The 24,884-nt window shown below is 39.9% G+C and overlaps 2 protein-coding genes and 1 long non-coding RNA gene across 4 annotated transcripts; 2 read left to right on the top strand and 1 right to left on the bottom strand.

The window, feature by feature from the left end:
* Positions 1-7,952: 7,952 nt before the first annotated feature.
* Positions 7,953-20,677, top strand: F12 (coagulation factor XII). Of its 2 annotated transcripts, none has more exons than XM_074212251.1 (14): positions 7,953-8,040; positions 9,456-9,498; positions 11,175-11,274; positions 12,337-12,407; positions 12,734-12,841; positions 13,783-13,917; positions 15,124-15,228; positions 15,704-15,869; positions 16,107-16,261; positions 17,955-18,189; positions 18,471-18,607; positions 18,768-18,911; positions 20,184-20,332; positions 20,410-20,677. In XM_074212251.1, the coding sequence occupies exons 1-14, from the start codon at positions 7,984-7,986 to the stop codon at positions 20,569-20,571; spliced, it is 1,767 nt and encodes a 588-aa protein (XP_074068352.1). In that variant the 5' UTR covers positions 7,953-7,983; the 3' UTR covers positions 20,572-20,677. The 2 variants fall into 2 exon arrangements, with proteins under 2 accessions (XP_074068352.1, XP_074068351.1); XM_074212250.1 differs by having other exon boundaries at positions 11,154-11,274.
* On the bottom strand, positions 15,816-20,763 carry LOC141505940 (uncharacterized). The gene is made up of 3 exons (XR_012473725.1): positions 20,396-20,763; positions 20,207-20,305; positions 15,816-19,517 (listed from the first exon to the last, which is right to left on the bottom strand). It is a non-coding gene; the product is annotated as an uncharacterized LOC141505940 (long non-coding RNA).
* Positions 20,764-20,793: 30 nt separating this feature from the next.
* On the top strand, positions 20,794-24,626 carry PFN3 (profilin 3). Its single transcript, XM_074212253.1, has 2 exons — positions 20,794-21,350; positions 23,268-24,626. Exon 1 carries the CDS (start codon positions 20,911-20,913, stop codon positions 21,340-21,342), a length of 432 nt encoding a protein of 143 aa, XP_074068354.1. The 5' UTR covers positions 20,794-20,910; the 3' UTR covers positions 21,343-21,350; positions 23,268-24,626.
* The last annotated feature ends 258 nt before the right edge of the window (positions 24,627-24,884 follow it).

Here is a 24,884-nt window from a genome sequence, read left to right as displayed (position 1 = left end):
AGTCTTATTAAAAACTATTAAAAACTGTGGTCTTTTTTATATTAACATAATTTTCCCAATATACTTCCCCTCCTCCTTCCAGAGGGTCCTTCAATATAATAACATTTTAAAAGGCAAATTAAAAAGAGAAAATCAATTTAATACATTGAAAAGGCTGGAACCTCCAAACCTCTGCAAAGGGATGAGGTAGGTATGTCTTCTTATATTTCTTCTTTCAAGTCATGCTTTCTTTTTATCATTTTGCAACATTCACTTTTGATTTTTGTTGTTCTTTCTGTTCATACTATTGAAGTCATTGTGTATATTGTTTTCTTGTCTTCTTCACTGCATCAGTTCATATAGATTTTTCCTTGCTTCTTTGTATTTATCACATTCATCATTTCTTATAGAAAAAATTCTATTGTATCTATGTATCATAATTTGTTTAGCCATTCCCCAATTGACGAGAATTTATTTTTGTTGCCAGTTCTTTGCTATCACAAAAAAAAAATGCTACAACAATTATTTTGGAGTGTATGGAGACTTTCTTCTTATCGATAGCCTTCTTGGGGATCTAATAAGGGAGTCTCTAGGTCTCAGGGTAAAGACCTTTAGTCATTTTATAGTTGGGTAACAATTCTAAATTGTTTCCCAAAATGATTGTTCTGATTCCCAACTCTGCCAACAATCACCAGTATGCCTATGTTCCTACAACTCCTTCAATATTGACTATTATCATTTTTTTAGTTATTTTCTCCCTAATATTCAGGGTGCAAGGTGAAAAAATCAAAGCTTTGTGCTTTTCTTTTTAATAGTGATTTGAAATATTCTCTCATGTGACTTATTAATGATTTGCAATTCTTCTTTTGAGAACCTTTGTTTATATCATCTGACCATTTATCTACTGGGGAATGACTTTTAGCATCTCATACACAAATTTATCTTTATCTTTTATATACTAACCCCTTATCAAAAAAATTTGTTGCAAATATTCATTCATTCATTCATTCCATTCTTCCCTTTTTATTTTAGGCACATTGATATTAACTGTGCAGAACTTTTCAAGTTTTATGTAATCCAAGTTATTTACTTTATTGTTTGTGATTGCCTTTATCTCCTATTTGTTTAAGAATATATCTCTAGCTGTGTGGCCTTGGGCAAGCCACTTAACTCCATTTGCCTTGCAAAAACCTAAAAGAAAAGAGCTCTAAGAATATAAATCCTAGGGGCGGCTAGGTGACACAGTGGATAGAACACCAGTACCAGGCCGATCTGAATCTAAGATACTTGACACTAGTTGTGTGAACTTGGGCAAGTCACTTTAACCTCATTGTCCTACCCCCCCACCCCCCAAAAAAAGAATCTCCTAGAAATATTAGTTGCCATGGGTAGGCCAAGTCAATATAGTGAAAATAACAATTCTGTATAAGTTAATTTATTTACTTATTCAGCACCTATCAAGTTATCAAAGAATTATTTTATAGAGCTAGAAAAAATATCCATCTGGAGAGCAATGGATTAAGAAAGAACTTCAAGGAAATCAATGGAAAAAAAAGGTGAAAGAAGGCAGCCTATATTACAAAGTGGTAATCATGAAAACAATTTGGTACTGGCTAAGAAATAAGAGTGATGGGACAGTAGAATAAATTAGATACTTAATACATAACAGAAAACACACAATATATATATAGTAGTAAATGCCTATGCCAATCTAGTGTTTGATAAACCTAAAAATCCAAGAGGTAAGACTTACCATTTAATGAAAATTGCTGAAAAAAACTAGAAAGTGACTTGGAAGAAACTAGGCATAGACCAAATCTCATACTATATAAATCAAGATAAGATCAAAATGGATAAATGAGTTAGACAAAAAGGATGATATAAGTAAATTAAAGGAGCTTGGAATAATATACTAATTAGATCTATGATAAAGGAAGAATTTATGGTCAAACAATAGAGAGGATTCATAGGAGGATAGTTTTGATTACATGAAATTGAAAGTTTTGCACAAAATTAATGCAGAAATTAGAAGGAAAACGGGAAACTAAACAAAATAAAGGCCTCATTTCTCAAATATATAGGCACTTGAGACAAATTTATGAAAAATATGAGACATTTCCTAGTTGAAAAATGGTCAAAGGAAATGAACAGGTAGTTTTCAGAAGAAGAAATCAAATATGAGAAAAATTCTCTAAATCATTAAAGAAATGAGAATTAGACAACTCTGAGATTTCACCTTACACCTAACAGACTGACTAACTCATCAGAGAAAAGGAAAATGACAAATGCTGGAGGGGACGTGGAAAAATTGGAACATTAGTATACTGTTGGAGAAGCTATGAACTAGTCCAACTATTCAGGAGATCAGTTTGAAACTACTCCCAGCCAAGGGCTATAAAGCTGTGCATATCCTTTGACCCAGCAATAACCACCACTAGGTGTATATCCCAAAAGACCAAATACTCCAAATATAATAGTACATGACCATAAGGGTAATGGGTTTATTTATATAAAAATATTTATAGCAACTCTTTTGTGCTGGCAAATAATTGGAATGGTTGAACAAGTTGTGATATGATTGTAAAAGAATACTATTGATTCTAAGAATGAGAAGGAGGATTTCAGAAAAACTTGAGGTAAATTATATGAATAAATACAAAGTGAAGTGAACAGAACCAGAAGCAGCAATAGTATAATGTTCATCTGTGAAAGACTTAACTACTCTGATCAAGACAATGATCCAAGACAATTCCAAAGGAACCATGATTAAAAAATGCTATCCATTTCCAGAGAAAGAACTGATGAACTCAATGCAGTTTGAAGAATACTTTTCCCCCTTTTTCTTTTTTTTCCTTTTTTTTTGGAGGGCAGTAGTTGAGTGTATTTTGCAACAATGGCTGGTATGATGTTTTGGAAATATGTTTTGCATGATTTCACATATATAGCTCATATATTACTTGTTTTCTCAAGGAAAGGCAGAGAGGAGAGAGAGAATTTGGAACTCAAAATTTTTAAAAAATGAGTATTAAAAATTTTTACATGTAATTTGGGAATACTTAATGAAATTATATATGTATATTCATATTTATAATCTTACCCATAGCTATAAGATATAATCTGCTTCTCTTATAATTATTTTATTGTAGGATCTTTAATATTAAGGACTTGTATCAATTTGGACTGTATTGTTTTGTTTGATTGAATATTGTATGATGTTGGGTTAAATTTAATTTTTCTAGCTCTTTCCTAGCAGTTTTTATCAAATAGGAAGTTCTTTCCCAGTTGATTTATATTTCCTGGTTAATTATACACTTAGTTATTGATTTCTATTATTTCTGATTCTTCCTTGATCTGCTTCCCTATTTTTTTTTTAGGTTTTTGCAAGGCAAACAGGATTAAGTGGCTTGCCCAAGGCCACACAGCTAGGTAATTATTAAGTGTCTGAGATTGAATTTGAACCCAGGTACTCCTGACTCCAGGGCCAGTGCATTATCCACTATGCCACCTAGCTGCCTTACTTCCCTATTTCTCAAAAAATACCAGATAGTTTTGATGACTGTTGCTTTATTTTATAATTTGAGTTCTGGAAGGGATAGTCCCCTGTTTTCACCACATCTTTTCATTATTCCTTTGATATTTTTATTCTCTATCTTTTGTTTTTCCAAATGAATTGCTAAGTATCCCCTTTGACAATTTGACTGCTGTTAACTTAAAAACTATAATTAGCTTTGTTAGTATTGTTTTTTTATTATATTGGCAAGGTACAGCCATGACTCCTGAATATTTCTCAAGTCATTTAGGTTATTTCTTAAAGAGCACTTTTTAAAAATTTCAATTTCATTTTATTTTCAGTTCAAAATTTTCTTCCTAATTCCATTCATTGAGAAAGCAAGAAAAGTAGAACTTAATAAAATATGTATAGTCATGAAAAACAAATGAATTAGCCATGGTCCAGAAAGAAAACAAAAAAAAAAATAGATGAAAATATCCTTAAATCTGCACTCTGAATTAGATAGCATATTTCACTATGAATCCTTGAAATTGTGGTTGGTCATTGTATTGTTCAGTTACTTAGTCTTTCAAAATTAATTATCTTTATAATATTGCTGTTTCTGTATAAATTATTCTCCTGCTCACTTTACTGTCAGTTCTTATAAGACTTCTCAGATTTTTCTGAAACCATCACCTTTATAATTTCTGACAGCACAATAGTAGTATTACATCATATTTATGACAAATTACGGCAGCTAAGTGATGCAATCTATAGAGCACTGGTCTTGGTCTTAGGAGAACTAGAGTTCAAATCCAGTCTCAGACACTTGCCACTTACTAGCTGTGACACCTTGGGCAAGTCAGTTAACTCTGATTGTCTTGAATCCAGGACCATCTCCAATCATCCTGATTCATATTTGGTCACTGGACCCAGATGACCGGAGGAGAAGGTGAAGCTGGTGGCTTAGCATAGCACTCCCTCACTCAAATCTGAATCATGTGTTTGTCATGGCATCACCTCCCCTGAAGGTATGGTCCTTTTTGAGTACAAAAGACAAAACATCATACCAGAATTTGTTCAGCTATTCCCCATGATAGGAATCCCCTCAGTTTCCAATTTTTTTGCCACCACAAAAAAGAGCTGTTATAGTTTTTGTACATATGGATCTTTTTCTTCAGTTTCTTTGAGGGAAAAGATTTATAAGAGATATTGTTGATTCAAAGGACACATATAGCTTAATAGTTTTGGGGGCTTAGTTCCAAATTGTTTTCCAGAATTGAACTAGTTCACAAATCTACCACCATTACATTAATACACCTGTTTATGCACACCACCCTCCAGCATTTGTCATTTTCCATTTTTTGTCATTTTAGCCAATCTAATGAGTGTGATGTCAGAGTCATTTTTATATCTCAATAATTAATCTATTTTAAAACTATTGCTATTATAGTTTTGATTTTCTTCTCTGAAAACTATTATTTTTTTATGACAATGGGGCTAAGTGACTTGCCCAAGGTCACCCAGCTAGGTAATTATTAAGTGTCTGAGGTCTGATTTGAACTCAGGTCCTCCTGAGTCCAGGGTCAGTGCTCTATCTGTTGCACCACCTAGCTGCCCTCAAACTATTCATAGCAATCTGACCATCTATCAGTTGGGGGAATGGCTTTATTCTTATAAATTTGATTAGTTTTCTATATGTTTTAGAAGTGAGATCTTTTTGAGAGAAACTTGCTTGTACAAGTTTCCTCCAGTTTACTGCTTTTCTTCTAAATTTAGCTCCATTGGTTTTCTTTGTGCACAACCTTTAAAATTTTATGTAATCAAAATTATCCCTTTTAGCATAAGGAGCACTTTCAAATTGAATTTCTACAAGTAGTTTCCATGCATTTGTAGATTAAGCTTCAAATATTTTATGTGTTTTTATAGTCATTTGGAACTTTTTTCTTTTTATTATTGCCTTCTGGATTTTTTATTATAGTGAAATACTTTTGATTTTTGAGAGTTTACTTCTGTAGCTTGCAAATTTGTTGAAGCTCTTTTTTAATTGAGTATCTTTGTTGATTTCCTAGGGTTTTTTTTTTTTTTTTTTGGCAAAGCAATGGGGCTAAATAAGTAACTTGCCCAAGGTCATATAACTAGGTAATTATTAAGTATCTTGAGACCTGATTTGAACTCAGGGCCTCCTGACTCCAGATTTTGTGTTCTATCTACTGAGCCACTTAGCTGCCCCTTCTCTAGTGTTTTCTAAGTAAATCATCATGTTATCAGCAAATATGGATAATTTTATTTATTTTCACACTTTTAATTTCTTTCTCTTGTACTGCTCTTGCTTGTATTTCCAGAACTATATCAAATACTAGTGCAGAGAACATAAATCATTATTTCTCCATATTACCAACAAAATCTAGGAGGAAGTGATAAAAGAGACATTACAATTTAAATAACCATAGATAATATAAAGTATTTGGAAGTTCACTTGCCAAGACACTTAAAGAAACTATATGATCACAATTATAAACTACTCCACACAAATAGAGATAATTCTAAATAACTGGAGAAATACTAATTGCTCAGAGATCAATCAAATCAATATAATGAAAATAACCCTACTATCTAAATTTACTTATTTAGTGCCATACCAATCAAGCTATCAAAGAATTACTTTACAGAGCTAGAAAAAATAAGAAAGCTCATCTGGAAGAACAAAAAAAATAGAGGAATAAAAGGAAAAAAATGCAAAAGGAAGGGGCCTATCAATACCAGATCTCAAATTATACTACAGCCTATAATCAAAACAATATGGTACTGGGTAAGAAATAGATTAGTGGAATAGATTAGGTACACAATATATAATAATGTGAATAGACATCCTTGTTTGACTCCTGTATTATTTGGAAGGTTTCTAATATATTTTTATCACATATTATTTGATTTTAGTTTTAGGTAGATAATTCATGATATTTTTATTTATTTTTTTGCAAAGTTGGAAAGTACTTTATTTTTTTTCTTTTCTTAAAGGTTTTATTTATTTTGAATTTTACAATTCCCCCCTGATCTTACTTCCCTCCCCCCACCCCCCCACAGAAGGCAATTTGCCAATCTTTACATTGTTTCCATGGTATACATTGAATTTCGTGATTTTTTTTAGTTTTTGCTAGGCAGTGGGGTTAAGGGGCTTGCCCAAGGCCACACAGCTAGGTAATTGTTAAGTGTCTGAGGCCTGATTTGAACCCAGGTACTCCTGACTCCAGGGCCAGTGCTCTATCCATTGCACCGCCTAGATGCCCCCCCCCCCCCACATATATTGAGACAACCATGTGCTTTGGAATTTTTTTAAAATTATAGCTAGGTCTCAGTTCAAGTAAATCCATTGAAGTTGTTCCATATACTCAAACTCATCTTAAAGGTCTAATTCTGTAAAATATAGCAGTTAATTCTAGCCCAATGTAAATGTTTGGGTTTAATTCAAATATGATCATTTAAGGGGATTTATTATTTGTACTAATCTGACCAATTTGTATGTTTGTGTTTTCCCAGTATTGAATCATACTTACTTCCCTGGTTTAAATCCAACTTGATGAATGATAGTCTGACAGAATTTTAGTTTAAAAAAATTAATAATGTAGGTCTATTCAACTTAGATCAATGTATACCATGGAAACAATGTAAAGACTAACAGACTGCTTTCTGTGTGTGTGTGGGGAAGGTTGGGGGGGGGAATTGTAAAACTCAGAATAAATAAAATCTTAAAGAAAAAAAGAAAATTGTAAAGAAAATAAAAGTTAAGAATTAGAAGGCAGGGGGCAGCTAGGTGGCCTTGGGTAAGTTACTTAACCCTTGTTTGCCTTGCAAAAACTTAAAAAAAAACCCCAAAAGAATTAGAAGGCAGATCCTTGGTGGGATTCCAGAGTTGATGTTTCTTTTCTACCATTCTACCTCCTTACTAACTCTATTTTTATAAATGGATGAAAAAGGCAAGGTATTTTTCCCAAAATCCAACAGGTAGTGAGAGGCAGAACTAGAACTTGGAGTGTGGCAGGGGATCCAGAAAGCCTTGTTATCCTCTCTGTGTTCCTCACTTGAACCCATTTGTGACTCACACCGGCAGGATAAAGAATCCCAGATGGGGCAGCTAGGTGGTACAGGAGATAAAGCACTGGCTCTGGAGTCAGGAGGACCTGAGTTCAAATTCAACCTCAGATACTTAAACAATTACCTAGCTGTGTGAACTTGGCAAGTCGCTTTACCTCATTGTCTTGCAAAAACAAAACAACAACAAAAAGGAATCCCAAAGATTTCCTCTACTGTGGCCTTATTCTCTCTCTCTGGATAAACCTAGCTTAGTCCTGCCCTCCTCAGAAGGCTGATCTTTCCCTCTGTCAAGAATACATTGGCTCTGGGCCCTGAACTTGGATCAGGGGGTGGGGGTACAGCCTGTTTGGAGTTTATCTTTGACTCCAACTCTTCCCTTGGACCTTACCCCATCATATTGATCCAGACACACATACACCATGCAGTTCCTACTACTCCTGGGAACCCTAATGTTGGGTCTGAAGCTGGCACTTATGGTAAGAGAGCCCTGGTAGTGAACAGGGTTCTAGGAATCTCTGCAAAAGGGCAAGAGATTGGGATAGGTGTGTGGTTTTCAAGTTCTGGGAGAAAGTGTCAGATAGGGTGATTCTGAGATGAGAGTTGAGTTAAGAACTCTTTTGGGGGAGGGAAGAGGAACTATGAGGAATCAAATAAGGGCAGAGTTATGGTTTCAGAGAGCTGAGTTAGGGGGTTTGGGGTGGAGAAGGGACTGTATTATAGGTTTCCAATGGAAGAGAATTGAATTTCAAGAAATCCCTAAGGAAAGCATGACCTTTTTGACCTTGGGTCCCTGTCTTTGTCCCTGGAGCTGCTGATTAGCTGTTCACTGGGGAGGGAAGAGAACCAGAATTCCCAACACTCCCTTCCCCTCCACTTTCTTCAAGTATCTGGAACCCAAGATTGGGAAGGCTACTTCTCTGGCCTTTTCACCAGAGAATCCTAAGTGTCTCTCAGTGGGAGACATAAGAAATAAGACACAAAATGGCAAGATGGTAGAAACATGACTAAATAGCAATCTCAAAAGCTCTGGGGTTTTTAGTTCCAGGAAACTCAATATGAGTCAACAGTGTGATATAGCAGCCTAGGAAGCTAATGTGATCTCAGGTTGCTGTAAGAGATGCAAAGTATCCTGAGATAAGGAGTTTGTCCTGATCAAATGAGATAATATTTGTAAAGCACTTTGCAAACCATAGTTGATTGTTATTAATGTACTCTGTGATGATTAGCCTGCTTCTGAAGTGTTGTAAATATTGGTATTATTTTGCCTGGGGAGGAAGGGAAAAAAGACTCGGGTTGGCGACTAGGACAGTTATCTTCAGTTACTTGAGGAGCTTCTCCTGAAAGGATTAGATTTGTTCTGTTTTATTCCCAACAAGGAGAAGTTGGAAAAATGGATATAAATTGCAGAGGTAAATTTAAGTTTGATATAAGATACAGTTTCCTCTCAGTTTGAACTGTCCCAGAGTGGAATGGGTGACCTATGAAAGCAGCAAGTTCCCTCATACTGTAGATCTAGCAAAATCTGGAGTGAGGGGGCATTTATCTGGTATGTTATGAGAGGATTTTGTACAGGTAAAGATGGAATTAGGTAAGAACTCTTGTGATTCTGGGGGTAGGTGAAAGGGTTGGGGTTGGGTTCAGGTTCCCCACACTGGGCCTCTTGAACTTGGGCTGAAGAGGCTAAGACTGGGAACTAAGGAGGATGAGTCAGAGCCTAGAGGGAGAAAAAGAAATGGGGAAGCTCAGGGTCCTGACCTGGGTGTGAAGTAGGTGGGGTAGAAGTGTAGTCTTGATCTTTGAACTGGGGGAGAGAAAGGACATGAGGGGGAACCCAATGAAGAGTTTAAGGGATGGCAGGGGACCTAGCTTCTCTTATTCTAACTTCCCATAGACTCCACCCTGGAAAACTCCAAAAGAACCCAAGACCACATCAGGTGAGTCTTCTCAGCTGCACTTCTGACCAAGTGGCCAAAAGTGGGGTGATGGTGGTGGGGGAGATCTAGGAAGGATCCTCCCTTTCTTGAGAAAGGGCAATTTTAGATAGACACCCAAGGGTGAGTCTGGATATTTTGGAACATTCTAGCCCCAGTCTTTGAGTGAAGGCCCAGGTCTGGAGGCAGTATGTAAATGAGTTGTTGCTATTATTGTAATTATGAGTGGGGAGGGAGGATGACTTTATACTTCCTCAGCCACAAACACCCACACCCCTCAGTCCCTTCTTAATGACTCCTCCCTTCCTTTTTTCTGGGTTTCCCACTCCCCTCCCCCAACTTGGGTTACCAATTTGTGAAAATGGCAAACATCAAGCACCTGTTTTGTGTAGGCAATTGTGCCAAGCACTAGGGTTGGGGGCAGGCTGGGGTGCACCATGGGAAAATCAGGCTCTGGAGACCTATATTCCCATTGAAGCACAATTACTAGTTATGTGAACATGACCAAATCACTTAACCTTTCTAAGATGTACTCAGTTTCCTCATTTGTAATCAGTTCATCAATCAATAAACATTTACTTTGTGCCTATTATACAGCAGGCAATAAATCAATCCAGCATTTATTAAACTCTTGCTATGTATTGGATATTGTGGTAGTCAATGGGAAACATTTATTCTACCTTGAAGTTGTGAGGAAAATATGTAAACTGCAAAGCACTATAGAAACTGAAGTTTATATTATTCTGTTTTCTGCTTTTCAAATGTTTGGAGAATACAAGTCAATGAAGTACAGAGGAATCCCTGCAATCTGCCACCACCCAACTTTTCCAGAGCCATCAGTCATCACTCTGCTAGCCTCTTTTGTGTTATAAAGATCCTTTTCTAGTTCTGACATTCAATGTATTCTCCCAATTCCGACCTAGGAGTCAGAAAAGATTGAAACTTATCCCTCCTTTCATTCAATAAATTCTAGTGACTTACTTTCAGAATGGAATATAAAAAACTGTTCGGTTTTTAAAATCCTTTAAAAAACCTGGTTCCTTCTATCCTTCCAGTTTTCATACACCTACTGCTCCTCCACATACTCTGTGACCTACAGACACTGGCCTAGTTGCTATTGCTTGCACAGAATCGTCCATCTCCTGACTGGACATCTTCATTGACTGTCCCCTTACCACCATCTGCCCTAAAGTCCCATCTTCTACAAGAGACCTGATCCTATCTTATTTTTTTTAAGAGGCAATAGGGTTAAGTGTCTTGCCCAAAGTCATATAGCAAGTATCTTGAAGCAAAATTTGAACTCAGGTCCCCTGACTAAGGCCCTTGCTCTATCCAACTGTGGCTCCTAGCTACCCAGATGCAATCGTCCTTAATCTTAGTGCTTTCCCTGAGATTATTTTCAATTTATCCAGTATGTATATTGTTCATATGAATTTATTTGCATGTTATTACCTCTATTGAGTTCTGTGAGAACAGGGATTGGTTTTGGGGTTTGGATTTTTTTGCATTTCTTGTATCCTCAACAACTTTACTCAATGAAAATACAGGCATATTTTGTTAGTGCTTAACTTTTGTTGACTTGACATATGTCTTGTCCCACTAACTAGATTTCTAGCTCCTCAAGGGTAGGTCTGGGATCTTCTGTAGGAGTTCATTAGGTCTTTGTGGGTTAATTGCAGTCCTCATCACCAGCGGGGATCCATGTTACTTCCCCTTCCAATATCGAGGACAGTTGTACCACAGATGTATCAAGAGGGGCCACCCAGGGCCCCATTCCTGGTAAGTTCCCGGCTTCCCTCTCTCTTCTGGGTTGCATTGTCTTTGTCACAATATTCTCCAAGGCTTCCAAATGAAATGATTATTCCATTCAAATAAACCACCTTTTTTCTTCTGGGGAAGATAGGAGGTGGGTTATAACGAAAGATTTTATTTTGAGTTTTACAATTTTTCCCTTCTTGTTTCCCCTCCCTCATGCCCACAGAAGGCAGTCTATTAGTCTTTACATTTTTCCATGCTATACATTGATCTAAGTTGAATGTGATAAGGGAGAAATTATATCCTTAAGAAAAATAAAGCATAAGAGATAGCAAAATTATATAAGAGAATAGGTTTTTTTTCCCTAAATTAAAGGTAATAGTCTTTGGTCTTTGTTCAAACTCCACAATGATGTACTCCATTGCAGATAGCCTAAAATTGTCCCTGATTGTTGCACTGATGGAATGAGCAAGTCCAACAAGGTCGATCATTACCCGCATGTTGCTGTTAGGGTGTACAATGTTTTTCTGGTTCTGCTCATCTCACTCAGCATCAGTTCATGCAAATCCTTCCATGCTTCCCTGAATTCCCATCCCTCCTGGTTTCTAATAGAATAATAGTGTTCCATGACATACATGTACCACAGTTTGTTAAGCCATTCCCCAATTGAAGTACATTCACTTGATTTCCACTTCTTTGCCACCACAAACAGGGCTGCTATGAATATTTTTGTACAAGTGATGTTTTTACCTTTTTTTCATAATCTCCTCAAGGTATATGGTGTGTTACTTTGATATTCTACTAGTTGTATGGTCTAGGACCAGTCTGAACCTATTTCCTAAACTGTAAAATGGAGATGATATTTACACTCCCTTCCTACAAGGTTGTTGACTATAAAGATTTGCAAATCTTTAAATTCTATCTAAGTGAGAAGGTTCAGTTGTTATCTCCTTGTTCCAGGTCAATAGCCTCAGGAGAGCAGGGATCCTGGTATCCTGCTTCCCTGTAGTTCAGTGGTGGTGGTGGTATCTTTTGGGAATATACCATATGAATTTTTTGACCAGGGATGAACCCCTTTTTCTGCAGGTGTGCAACTACTGACAACTATGATCGGGATCAGCAGTGGGTCTATTGTCTAGGGTTCAAGAAAGTGAAAGGTACTTTGGGTTGAGCAGCACTCCCTCCTTTCCAATCTCCTTTTATTTTCTGATCCATTCCAGACAATTCTTGAACATCTTATCTGTGGCTCCCCCCCCCCAAGCTAGGAATTGAACACAACTCAGAGTTTATCTCTCACTTCTCCAAAATGAGGATCCCTAGATATAGCTTTCTCCAATCCCAATCCTCAGGCTGAGAAAAACCTCCTAGGGTTACCATTGAAATCATTCCATTCTTGTGGTCATTACCCTCCTCCAACCCCTTCTCTATCCCATTCTGGGACTCTGGATCCTCAGTTTTCATATGCAAGGGTCTTCTTCCACAGATCACTGCAAGCACAATCCATGTCAGAATGGAGGGACCTGCATCAACACTCTTCAGGGAGCTCGCTGTCTCTGTGCCCCACACCTCACCGGGAAGCACTGTCAAAAAGGTACCAATTCACTTGAGGTCCACTGTACCTGGCTAGACCCTGAGTTTGAGTACTCAATACAACCACCCCCAGAGGGAGGATGGCCCCAAGATCTATGTATGGTGAATGAGTTTCTACCTTTAGGGACTTCATCCTGTTAGAATCTAGATGGTAATAGAAATTTACATATGTATGTATATAAATATAAATAAATAATATATTATTCTCTATATACATACATAGAGAATATCGTAATTATAAATTACAAAACACTAAGATTTTCAAAGTGCTTTACAAATATCTTGTATTCTCACAACCACCCTGGGAGGGATGTCATATTGTTACCATGATTTTCAGATGAGAAAACTGATTAAGTGACTTAGTCAGGATCACACAGCTAAAGTGTCTTAGTCTGGAGGTGAACTCACAACATCCTGACTTCAGATCCAATGAGCTATCCATTGTGCTACAACAACCTCAGAGATATAAATACCTGGTCAAGGGTCTTGCCTCTTGGGGCCTATTCCTGGCAATTTTTTTTAGGGGGGGTGTTGCAAGGCAATGGGGTTAAATGACTTTCCCAAAGTCACACAGCTAGGGAAGTATTATGTGTCAGTGGCTGGATTTGAACTCAAGCCCTCCTGACTCCAGGATCAGTGCTCTATTCACTGTGCCACCTGCTGCCCCTATTCCTGGCATTTCTTGTCATATTCTCACTCCTTGCACAGCCTTTTAGCATAGGCCTTTGCAGCTAAGCCTGGAGTCAGGAAAACAGCTTCCTAATTCAAATCCAAACTCAAACATTTACTAACTATGTGACCCTGGGCAAGTCACTGCTTGCCTCCTTTTCCTCATTTCATCACTCCAGTACCTTGCCAAAAATAACCCAATGTGCTCATGACGAGTCAGAAAGGATTGAATATCAAGAACCTAATCTTAAGCAGCATACTTTCTGTCCCCAGAGAAATGCTACCAATCTCAACTCAGTCAGTTCTTTGATGAAAATGAGACATGGCTTCTTGCAGAGCCTATGAGAGTGGTCAAATGCTGGTGTCAGGGCCCTGGTGCTGTCTGCAAGAGGCTGCCAAACAGCCAGGGTAAGGATTGGTGTGGCATAGTCACAAAGGCTGGAAGGGGCAGTGTTGGGGGTGGGGAAGGGACAAAGTCCCAAGCCCAAGGACTAAGAACTCAGGAATCAGAATGTTAGGATTAAAAGGTACCATATGTTAGAGCTAGAAGAACAGTGTCAAATATTGATTTCTTAGATAAATCTATATATTCACTTGTTGTGAATTCCTATTTACTGTGTCTGAAGCTTCTGAGTTCTCCATTTTGCCAGCTGTAAAATGATATTTGATTATGGTGTTTCTAAAGAACTTTCAGCTCTGACATTGATCTTTTATTTTCCAAGGTTTTTTTTGTTTTGTTTTGTTTTTTTTTGCAAAGGTCCTTCCAGTTTTATCATTCCATGTTCTGACCTTATTCTTCTCTTGGTTCCTTCCTTCTACTTCTGAGACTAGATTCTAAGGTCCCTTCTAGTTCTTATGTAATGTGTTCTAAGTTCGATTCCATGTTTTGTTATCTAATTTCCCTTTCACTTTTAAGTCTAAGCTCTAAGATCCCTTCTAGGTCTGACCTATTTCCTGGGCCTTATGGCCTTTTCAAGCTCTAACATTATTTATACATCCTAATATTCTAAAGTTCTTGTCCAGTCTAATGGCCTTTGTTCTAGGACTCCAGTCTTCTATACCCCAAGGCACCTTTTAGCTCTAATATACCATGTTCTTTTTCTTGATTTTTTTCTAGTTCTAAATATTCTATGTTCTATGACTTCTATATTCTATATTCCAAATTTCTTCTGGGTTTTGTGTTTTAAGGTCCCCCCCCCCCCAGCTCTAAGGTTCAAAGTTATAAGAAACCTATATCTGATGCTATGTTCTTCTGGCTCTAACAAAAGGTGCCTTCCAGCCCTAACATTTTGTATCCTAAGTTCTAAGGTCTTTTTGAACTTTTAACTTTGACATCTTATATTCTAAGATACAATTTACCTCAAGTTCTATGTCCTTGAATTGTTTCTAAATCTAACATTAAGGGCCCTTCCAATTCTAGACATTCTATGTTCAATGGTCCCATCAAGGTCTGATACTGGGCTCTGGTCTGACCATTGTGAAAATGAGAGCTATTCTAGGACTCTGGGGGGAGGGGGTTAGTTATTGGTAGAGAGAGGTTGGTCAGGGCTGGAGAGGGACACGACTCATCCTTTCTGCCAAAAGATTATACTGAGAACTCTGCCCTCTCTCCAGCCTGCCAGAATAACTCCTGTCTCCATGGAGGGAAGTGCTTGGAGGCAGAGGGCCAGTCTATCTGTCATTGTCCTCCAAGTTATGCAGGGTATTTTTGTGAAATAGGTAGGTACTGGTCCCTTTCAGACCAGGGCATCCAAGGTGGTTTGGAGGGGAGATAGGATCACTAAAGTAAACAGAGGGGAAGAGAAGCACTGAAATATCATCCCCTCTCTCATATATATAAGTTATATTATAAGTTAACAAAGGGAGAGGCATGTGATCTAGTGGAACAAGAACTGGATTGGTTTCTCTTCTACCAAAAAAGGGGATTTGAGCTAGATGATTTTTAAGGTTCTTTCCAGCTTGAAAACCCATTTTTCTAACCTATGACACCCAGATTCTAGTCCCGATTCTTGCTGTATGCAGGTCACTTTTCTCTGAAAGGAAAGAAAAAAGGGGGGGAGGAGGGACAGGGAAAGAAAAAAGGGGGGGACAGGGAGAAATGATAAAAGTAGGGTGGGTCAACTGGAGGAAGAGAGTTCAGTTTGGAGGAGCTCCCCTGGTCTCTTAATTTCTGGATAGTCCCTTTTTATACTAGACACCAGGATAGGATGTTATAATGGTCGAGGACTCACCTACCGGGGTACAGCACAGACCACATTGTCAGGAAAGCATTGCCAACCCTGGTCCTCAGAGGCCACATTCCGATATCTGTCCAAGGAACAGGTGCTGACAAGGGGTTTGGGCCATCACCCCTATTGCAGGTGAGGAGGGCTTTGGGTTGGGGAGGGCTTTCATGAAAAATGGGGGCAAGCTGGGGAATAAGGAGATGGGGAGGAGGTGAGAGAGAGACAGACTCAGACAAAGTCAGGAATGAAGAGGGAAGTGAGGATTTAAGGAGGAGTCTGTGTGGAGCCCAGACCAGGAAAGAGATGAGAAAAAGGACTGGTGGAGATTGTGAGTATGAGGATGGGGTGGACCCTTACCTGTACTGTTTTCAGGAACCCAGACAATGACACTAGGCCCTGGTGCTTTGTTCTCTCTGGAACTGGGATGAGCTGGGAGTACTGTAGTCTGGCCACATGTCAGCATCCAACTCAGAGTCCAGCCATTACATCACAGCACCCAACTACTTCTGCTCCTTCATCTTTCACAGGTAGGGTAGGGGCCAAATATTACCATACTAGGAGGGGACAGAGGTAAAGGGGGTGGACATTCATATAGAAAGAGAAATTCATATAAAAAGTGTGGAATGATAGAGGACATTGGATGAGCACAGACCAGATGGACAGAGCTGTCACAAAGGAGAGAGTAGGCAGAGACAGATCTGAAGGCAGAAGTATACACTGAGATGTAATGGGCACAGAAAGGCACAGGCAAGCAAGATGCCAGAAAAGTCATGACTCTGAGAACAGTCAGGTTATGGTGGGGGGAGTACTAGATTGAGTATAATACAAGCATAGGGCTGACAGTGAAAGTGAGCATAGGATGGCTGTAGAGGGAACAGAATAAACACAGAAAGAACTTTTTAGAGGAACTCTGCTGGACACAGATAAAGAATAATAAAAAGAAAGCAGGCAAACTATTATGGCATGAGATGGGCACAGAAAAGGTACAACACTGGCTCTGATAGAGGGCATAGTCTTTGGGACAAAGAAAAACTTTGGTGCATTGTGAAGAGAGGGCATTGGTGGACACAAGATGGGTAGAGGTGTATGGGTACAGGTATAAGAGGACAGGCATGATAAAGACAGTGATTACAGAAGATACTGATTGGGCCAAACAGGAGGAACACATATTGACAAGACTTGAGCAGAATAGGTAAAGGTGACTGAATGGATACAGGCAAATGGAATGGGACAATAAAGCATTGAAAATATATGAAATACAATCAGAGCAATATAAAGGGGTCAACCCAGGCAGAAGGCACAAGACAGATAAGAGTAATAGAATAGGCACAAGAGGATGTTGATGGGTAAGAGGGAAGTGAGGGGGTGGTCAGCATGGGGATAAATATGTATAAAGGGCATAAAATAGGTATTGGCATGAGACTGGCATTCATAGAAGGCATGGGAATGACCCAAATGAATATGTGATCATAATTATGGTAGGCAAAAAGAGAGGCACAGGTTGGCACAGTTTGAACCCTAAGGGGACAAGACTGGCAAAGAGAAGGATGACAGGTAAGAACATAAGCACCAAGTCAGTCTATGGGCAGGACTAGCAAAGGGTACAAGAAATATTACAGGACAAAAATTTTTTCTCTTAATTTTGTAACTTCCTGGCCACCTAGTAAATCCTTAATAAATATTTGTTCAATTTAATTAAATTGAAAATGCAGATAGTTGTTAGAAGAAATGGCACCATCACAGAATGGTCACAGAAAGAATAGGACAGGCAACAAAATGGGATGAACACAGGAATAAATGGTAGTGCTGGCAGAGGGTAGGCCCAATGAGGGAAACTGGATCAGCAGAGGGTACCTCCCTCAAAACATTAGATGATTTCAAAGATCTCATTCAATTAGTATTGTAACAGCTTTTCTCAGGGGAGGGAATGCATCAGAGTGGCTTCAGAAGGATGGAAAAAGACTAGGAAAGACAAAACAATGGTAGAGGGAAACTAGACCAAAGTCGTCATGGTAGTGGAAGAGGAAGACAGGGAACTCAGTTTGGGGGGCTTCTGCTCCCCATTTAGGGGCATGGGGCAGAACAAGCAATACAACGTTAGGGGTACAGTTATAAGATCACAGTTAAATCAAGGGGGTACACACTGTGAGCATAGGAAAAGGGAACAGCAGTGTTCCTGGTGGGCATCAGTCTTCAGTCTGGTGCTTGGGTTCCTCTCAGCATTTCCCAAGGAGAGCCTCGTGTCCCAGCCTTCTCTGTGGAAGAGTGTATCTGTGACCTGCGGCCAGCGACAAAAGAAGAGGCTCTCTGAATTGAATCGCGTTGTGGGAGGGCTGGTGGCATTACCAGGAGCACACCCCTACATAGCAGCCCTGTACCTGGACCAGATCTTCTGCGCTGGCAGCCTCATTAACTCCTGCTGGGTTCTTACAGCAGCACATTGTCTAGAGAGCAGGTGAGTGACACCAGGACTCCTCGGTTGGAACTACTTCAAGATTTAGCTATTCCTTGGCGGCACTGATCCAGAGGAGACCTGGGAGTTTGAACTTGGGATGGGATGGATACCGAAAGAGAAGGCTTAGGGGTTTCCTCGCTTTCAACCTTGTACCCTTCCCAAGCAGAGGCTCAGAGATTTAGGTTTGAAGATCAGACTTGGGGAGGTGGAAAGCAGGGGTTGTGTAGGACGCTGGGTTTCCTAGCGGTGCACTGCGAAGCTGCCAGTCAGTGCTCCCACAGGCCTGCCCCCGAACTGCTGAAGGTGGTCCTGGGCCAAATGCGATACAACGAGAGCGGGCCGCAGTGCCAGGAATTCTCGGTGCGCGAATACCAGCTGCACGAGAGTTTCCGGAATGACACGTTCCAGCACGACATTGGTAGGTGCGGGCAAACCGTGCCCACGGCCGAGAGGGTGACCTCAGCCCAACTCGGTGCCCCAGTGCTCCCCTTAGACAGGGAAAAAGGGCTGGAGATGCGGGGGGCCAGGCCTCTGAGCAGCACTCAAAGCTCTGTCTTGGTCCATTTCTGGGGTCTTAGCGCTGGTGCGGCTGCAGGAAACAAAGGACGGCGGTTGTGCGCAGTTCTCCCCCTTCATTCAGCCAGTATGCCTCCCCAATACTCCGGAGCCTTTGGGTGACGCTGTGAGCTGCCAGGTCGCCGGCTGGGGTCGCCAGTATGAAGGTAGTAAGCAGAGGGCAGTGAAGAGGTTTTTACCCTTAGATGGGTCTGCTTGGAGCAGAGGAGGCCAGGAAGGAGCCTTGAGGGAAGGACTTGGTGAAATTAGTATGCGATAGATGGCAAAAGATGGTGCGGCCACATAATGGATAAAGTTGCCTTTGAAAACCCAGATTCATATAAAAAATGAGAAAAGTCCCACATGGTTTAAAATATTCATAGCAGCTCTTTTTGTAGTGGCCAAGAATTGGAAATTGAGGGGATGCCCATCAATTGGGGAATGGTTGAACAAGTTATGGTATATGAATGCTATGGAGTACTATTGTTCTATAAGAAATCATGAATGGTTGGATTCCAGAGAAGCATAGAATGACTTACAGGAAGGGAGCAGAACCAAGAGAACATTGTACATATTAGCAACATTATTGTGAACTGATCAACCTTGAACGATGCAGCTCCTCTCAGCAATTCAGAGAACTAGGACTTTTATGAACAACAACAATCACATCCAGATGAAGAAAACAAAACAAAAAAATACAAAATAGTAAAAACCCAGATTCATCTTCTGCCTCTGCTGGGTACTACAGCCATCTTCCAGAGCAGGTGCTAAATCTGCATTGGTGGGAAGAAATGTATTCACTGGGAGTTCACTGTACTGAAGAAATTAAGATGGCAAAGGCCTTTGGTTATGTAAATGTGGACCTTGGGAACCAAATTCAGATTTGAAGTGAAGAGAACTCAGAGACCTCTCTGGATCTGACCTCTATTAACTGGTTGTTCTTGGGCAAATCATTTCCCCCTTTGGTCCTCAGTTTCTCCACCCCCCAAATAAAGGAATTAGACTATGATTTCTCTAGCTAGCTCAGAATTTGATGATCCTATGGCAGAGGGGTAAAAAGGATCATAGATCATCAAGATCCATATTGATTTTCTCATATGATTTGGGAGGCCTTGCTCTGGTACAGGGGAATTCCAGCATTTGTTTGGGTTTTAAAGAGTACTTGGTTCACTCTAGATTCAAAGACTCTGGGAGAGATCCTATTGCTCATATCCTAACTCAGTTTACAATCTGAGAATGACTTTCTTGAGTACAGGACTCAGGATTGCAGTGGGGGAAGAGATAAAAAGAAAAGTAGGAAGAAAATGTGAGTCCACAAAAGAACTGGGAGAAGGGGCTGGCATCTAGTAGCTCCTGACCTTGGAAGGTTCTGATTGAGCTCTCCACCCTGCCAAAGAACAGTCTGGTCACCTCTCCCTACCCCCCTTTCCTTGCTGCAGGGGCCGAGGACTACTCTAGTTACCTGCAGGAGGCCCAGCTTCCGATCATTCCCCACAAGCTCTGCTCTGCCCCAGACGTGCTTGGGTCTGCCGTCAAACAGGACATGCTGTGTGCTGGTTTCCTGGAGGGGGGAACAGATGCTTGCCAGGTGAGCAGATAGGTCACTTGCAAAGGGGAGCTGGGAGGCAAGGGACAGGAGCAAGACACTGACCTGTCTGTGACTAGGGCGACTCCGGGGGACCCCTTGTGTGTGAAGAGACAGAGGGTCGGCTCACTCTGCGTGGAGTGGTAAGCTGGGGTGAAGGCTGTGGGCACAGAAACAAGCCTGGAGTCTACGCCAAGGTTGCTGCCCACCTAGAATGGATCCAGGAGCACACCACCTCCTGACAGACCCTGTACTTAACTCCCCTTGGCCTGGACACACAGTGTCAGTGGGCATCTGGCAATGGGGCGGGCTCAGAATGAAGAATGTGAGACAACATTACTTTGGCTTCTGGGTCTTCTCTTAGCGCCATGGGGCATTTGAGGGGTTTGTCCATTTTCTGGCCCCAAGCAAGTTCTGGAAGAGGAAGGAAATGTTGAGTTCAGAACACATTTTGGTGTCACAGTGGGTGCTAGTGTCACAGAGGGCTCTGAAGTCACAGTGGTAACCAAGAGAACAGCAGTGGGCACTAGAATACCCCTGGGGGGTGAGAGAGCAGGGCAGGGGTCCTCCATCTCCCTGGAATGGGTGACTGGAAGACATACATCAGCTCCATACTGCGAGACCAGCGTATCGATGATGTGGCGGTGGTGGGGCATTCAGACAACCGCTGCGTGTGGGCCTCGAGACCCGGAGGCCTGCTGGCTGCCATTTCCCCGCAGGAGGTGGGCATACTGACAGGCACTGACCGACGCAACTTCTTGCTGTCTGGGATCAGTCTGGCAGGCCGACGCTGCTGCATCATCCGCGACCACCTTTTAGAAGAAGGCGATGGTGTTCTGGATGCCCGGACTAAGGGACTGGATAGTCGCTCTGTGTGTGTGGGATTCACGCCCAAGGCCCTGATAGTGCTCATGGGCCGACGGGGCGTACATGGGGGCACGCTCAACAAAACAACTCACCACCTTATCAGGGACCTGCAGTTCCAGGAGCCAGTGTCCAGGAGCAGGGAATAAATATACATGTAATATAGCCTGAACCCTATTCTGGAAGTGGGTCAAGAGGGTAGGTGGGCTAGGAGCAAGGCCTCTTTCCCTGGCTGTCCAGAGGAGGCAACTCTTCCCTTTTAGAGCAAGGGCTTATTCAGAGTGGTGGCCCTGGAGGTCAGAGATGCTCATCCTTTTGTTCCAGTGATCAGAGAGCCTTCAAGGTTCAGGGAAATCTCACAGCCAAGGCAGGCCACTGAAGGTTTTCAGGCACTACTAGACTCACAGCTCTCTCTAGAACAAATAAATACCGGTGAGTCCAGGGCTCAGCGGAACTTCTGGGGTCCTGGGAAATCAGATAAGTATAGACAACAAGCATTGGGATTAGGGAGTGGAAAAGACTTCTTATAGAAACATTTTTTTTTGAGATTTTATTTTTTTTCAATTAATAGTATTTTATTTTTCTCCAATTTTAAGTAAAGATAGTTTTCAACATTCATTTATGTAAGATTTTAAATTTTAAATTTTTCTCCCTCCTCTTCCCCTTCCCCAAGACAGCAAGTAATCTGATATAGATTCTACATGTATAAACATGTTAAACATATTTCCATATTAGTCATGGTGTGAAAAAATAATTAGAACAAAAGAGAAAAACTACAAAAAAGGAAAAAAGTTTAAAAAAAGTGAAAATGGTATGTTTTGGTCTGCATTCAGACTCTGCGGTTCTTTCTTTGGATGAGGATGGCATTTTCCATTCCAAATCTTCTGGAATTGTCTGATTACAGACTGAGAAGCCCTAAGTCTATCAAACTGATCAGTACCCAATGGTGCTGTTAATATGTATGATATTCTCCTGGTTCTGGGTACTTCATTCAGCATCAGTTCATATTAAGTCAGTCCAGGTTTTTCTGAAATCCACCTGCTCATAATTTCCTAAGCATAATTCAGGGTTGTCCAAAATACGACCTGTGGGTCACATGTGACCTGCAGGGTGATTTTATGTGATTGCCTGTGGATTTGCTAAATGCTTTAGTAAAGGAAGCTGAGCTACCACTGAACTCTCATTAAAATAGCAAATGAAAATATATTGTCTATTTCAATAAAAACTTTTTAAAGTAAGACTGGACAGCCCTGTCATAATTTGTTCAGCTATTTCCCAACTGATGGGTATCCCCTCAATTTCCAATTCTTTGCCACCATAAAAAGAACTGCTATAAATATTTTTGTACATAAAGGTCCTTTTCCTTTTTCTATGATCTCTTTGGTTTACAGATATAGTAATGATATTGCTAGATGCACAGTCTTTCAGGTATAGTTTCAAGTTGCTTTCCAAAATGTTTGGATCAGTTCACAAATCCACCAACAAAGAATGAGTGTCCCAGTTTCCCCATATTCCCCCAACATCATTTTCCTTTTTTTGTCATGTTAGCCAATTTGATAGTACCTCAGAGTTACTTTAATTTGCATTTCTCTAATCATGAGACTGTGAAGAAGGGACCCAGTGACCTCCTTCTTCCTGAGAAAAGTATTTTATTAAGCTCCTCCTATGTATCAAGGACTGTGCTAAAGCTTACGGATATCAAGACAGAAAAATAGTCCCTGCTCTCAAGGAATTTGAAGTCTAATGTGGGACACTATGCAAATAACTGTTCAAATATGACATGTATAGGAACATATAGAAATGTAGATTTATACAGAGAAATTGGAGATAATGGAGGGAAAACACTAGCATTTAGGAAAGTGGAGAAATGCTTCTTGCAGAAAGTGGAATGTTAGCTATGGAAGAAGTTTCCTTCACTCCCAGGCTCTAGGATTCAAAAGTTCCCTCCCTCTCATAAGCTTCCATCTGGGAGTGGGGAGAAACCTAGCTGTTTTATTCTGGGAAAAATAATTCATAATTAAGCCTTTGTTTCTCTTTCTCCTTTATCTTCATTTTCTTCTTCTTTCCTCTTCAGACTATGGGCTGCAAAGTATTGGGAAGAGAAAGATGTTGAACCTCCTGCTTCCTCATTTCTAAATGAAAGTGTTCCTTACTACTAAATGAAGCTGTTTTATTTGCTATTTTACTAGTACTGTCTTACTATCCTTAACCTCCTGCCCCCCCTTTGCTTCTTGAAACCACCTGGTGGCTGCTCCTCCTTCCCTACCTTGCTCTGTGTCCTCATTGGGAACCTTGGTGATCTGAGCAGAAGGGAACATGTAGAATGGTACTGCAATTTCAGTTCCCAAATCCAGTTTTCCTTTGGAGAAACTTCCATGACTTCTAGAGTTGGAATGGACTTGAGATCCTTTACCTGAACAGGAGCCTGTTTTCTAGTGTCCCTAAAAAGGAGTTATCCAGCTATACTTAAAGGAACAGGAAACCCTTTTTCAATGTGTTGGGAGTCCCCTATTGTAGGAAATAACCAATGCTGATCTGCTGATTTCATCTTTGTACCTTTCCCCATCTGGTCTAAATTCTGCCGTGGGTTAAGCTTCAGACTTAGTTATGATCCTGTTTCTTGATCTGGTCAGCCAAAATCTTACAGTCAAAAATTTTAGAACTGGAAAGAACCTCTCTTTTATAAAGGAGGAAATTAAGTTCTAGAAAAGGGAAGTGACTTTTCCATAGTTAACATAAAATTAGTTTCTGAATTGTCCCTCAGTTTAAAACTCTACTTATTGACACATTGTTCTTGGGTCACTCAGTTCTGAAGGGAAAATTCTCCTTTTCAAATTGAATACTCATTTGTCACAAAAAATAATTAGGAAATAAACTGTGGCTACATCTAATAATATATACAACATCCTGTCCCATCTCCCTGCTAAAATAAAACTGATCATACTATTTGACTCAGCAATACCAATACTAGGACTATATCCAAAAGCATAAAAAATGGGAAAAATCTTACGTATCCAAACATATTTATAGCAGTTTTTGTGATAGTGGCAAAGAACTGGAAATTGAGGTACCTATCTATTGGGGACTGGTTGAACAAATTATGGTATATAAAAATTATGGAGTACTATTGTTCTAAAGAAACCATGAATGGTCAGACTTTAGAGAAACATGGAAAGAATTACATGAACTTATATTGAATGATAGGAGCAGAACCAAGAGAACATTGTACATATTAACAATAACAATGTGAGTTTATCAAATATGGTGGATGCAGCTCTCTTGGCAGTTCAGAGATCAAGGACACCCCTGGGAGATCTGTTATGGAGCATGCCATCTACATCCAGAGAAGAAGAAAAAAGACCAAGGAACCCATCTCTCTGCTAAGAGTTATTCATAATTTATTTTTAAAATAATTAAATTTTTGGTTATTCTGAATTTGACAAATATCAGTTTGCATTTCTATAATAATGGAAAAAGTATACTATGAAATCACATCTCATTTTATATACGTATGTATTTTATATACATATGTATTTTATATACATATATATTATATACATATATGTATATATCTTAGTTTTTATAGTATTTAATAACATTTAACATTTAACAAAGCTAACAATTGGGAACAATTTTGGGCTTTCTGCAAAGGAGAATACCATCTGTATCCAGATAAGGAGCTGTGGAGTTT

The sequence above is a fragment of the Macrotis lagotis genome, chromosome 1 (assembly GCF_037893015.1).
Source record: "Macrotis lagotis isolate mMagLag1 chromosome 1, bilby.v1.9.chrom.fasta, whole genome shotgun sequence".
Classification (NCBI taxonomy): Eukaryota; Metazoa; Chordata; class Mammalia; order Peramelemorphia; family Peramelidae; genus Macrotis; species Macrotis lagotis.
This window is presented reverse-complemented; position numbering and strand designations above follow the sequence as displayed.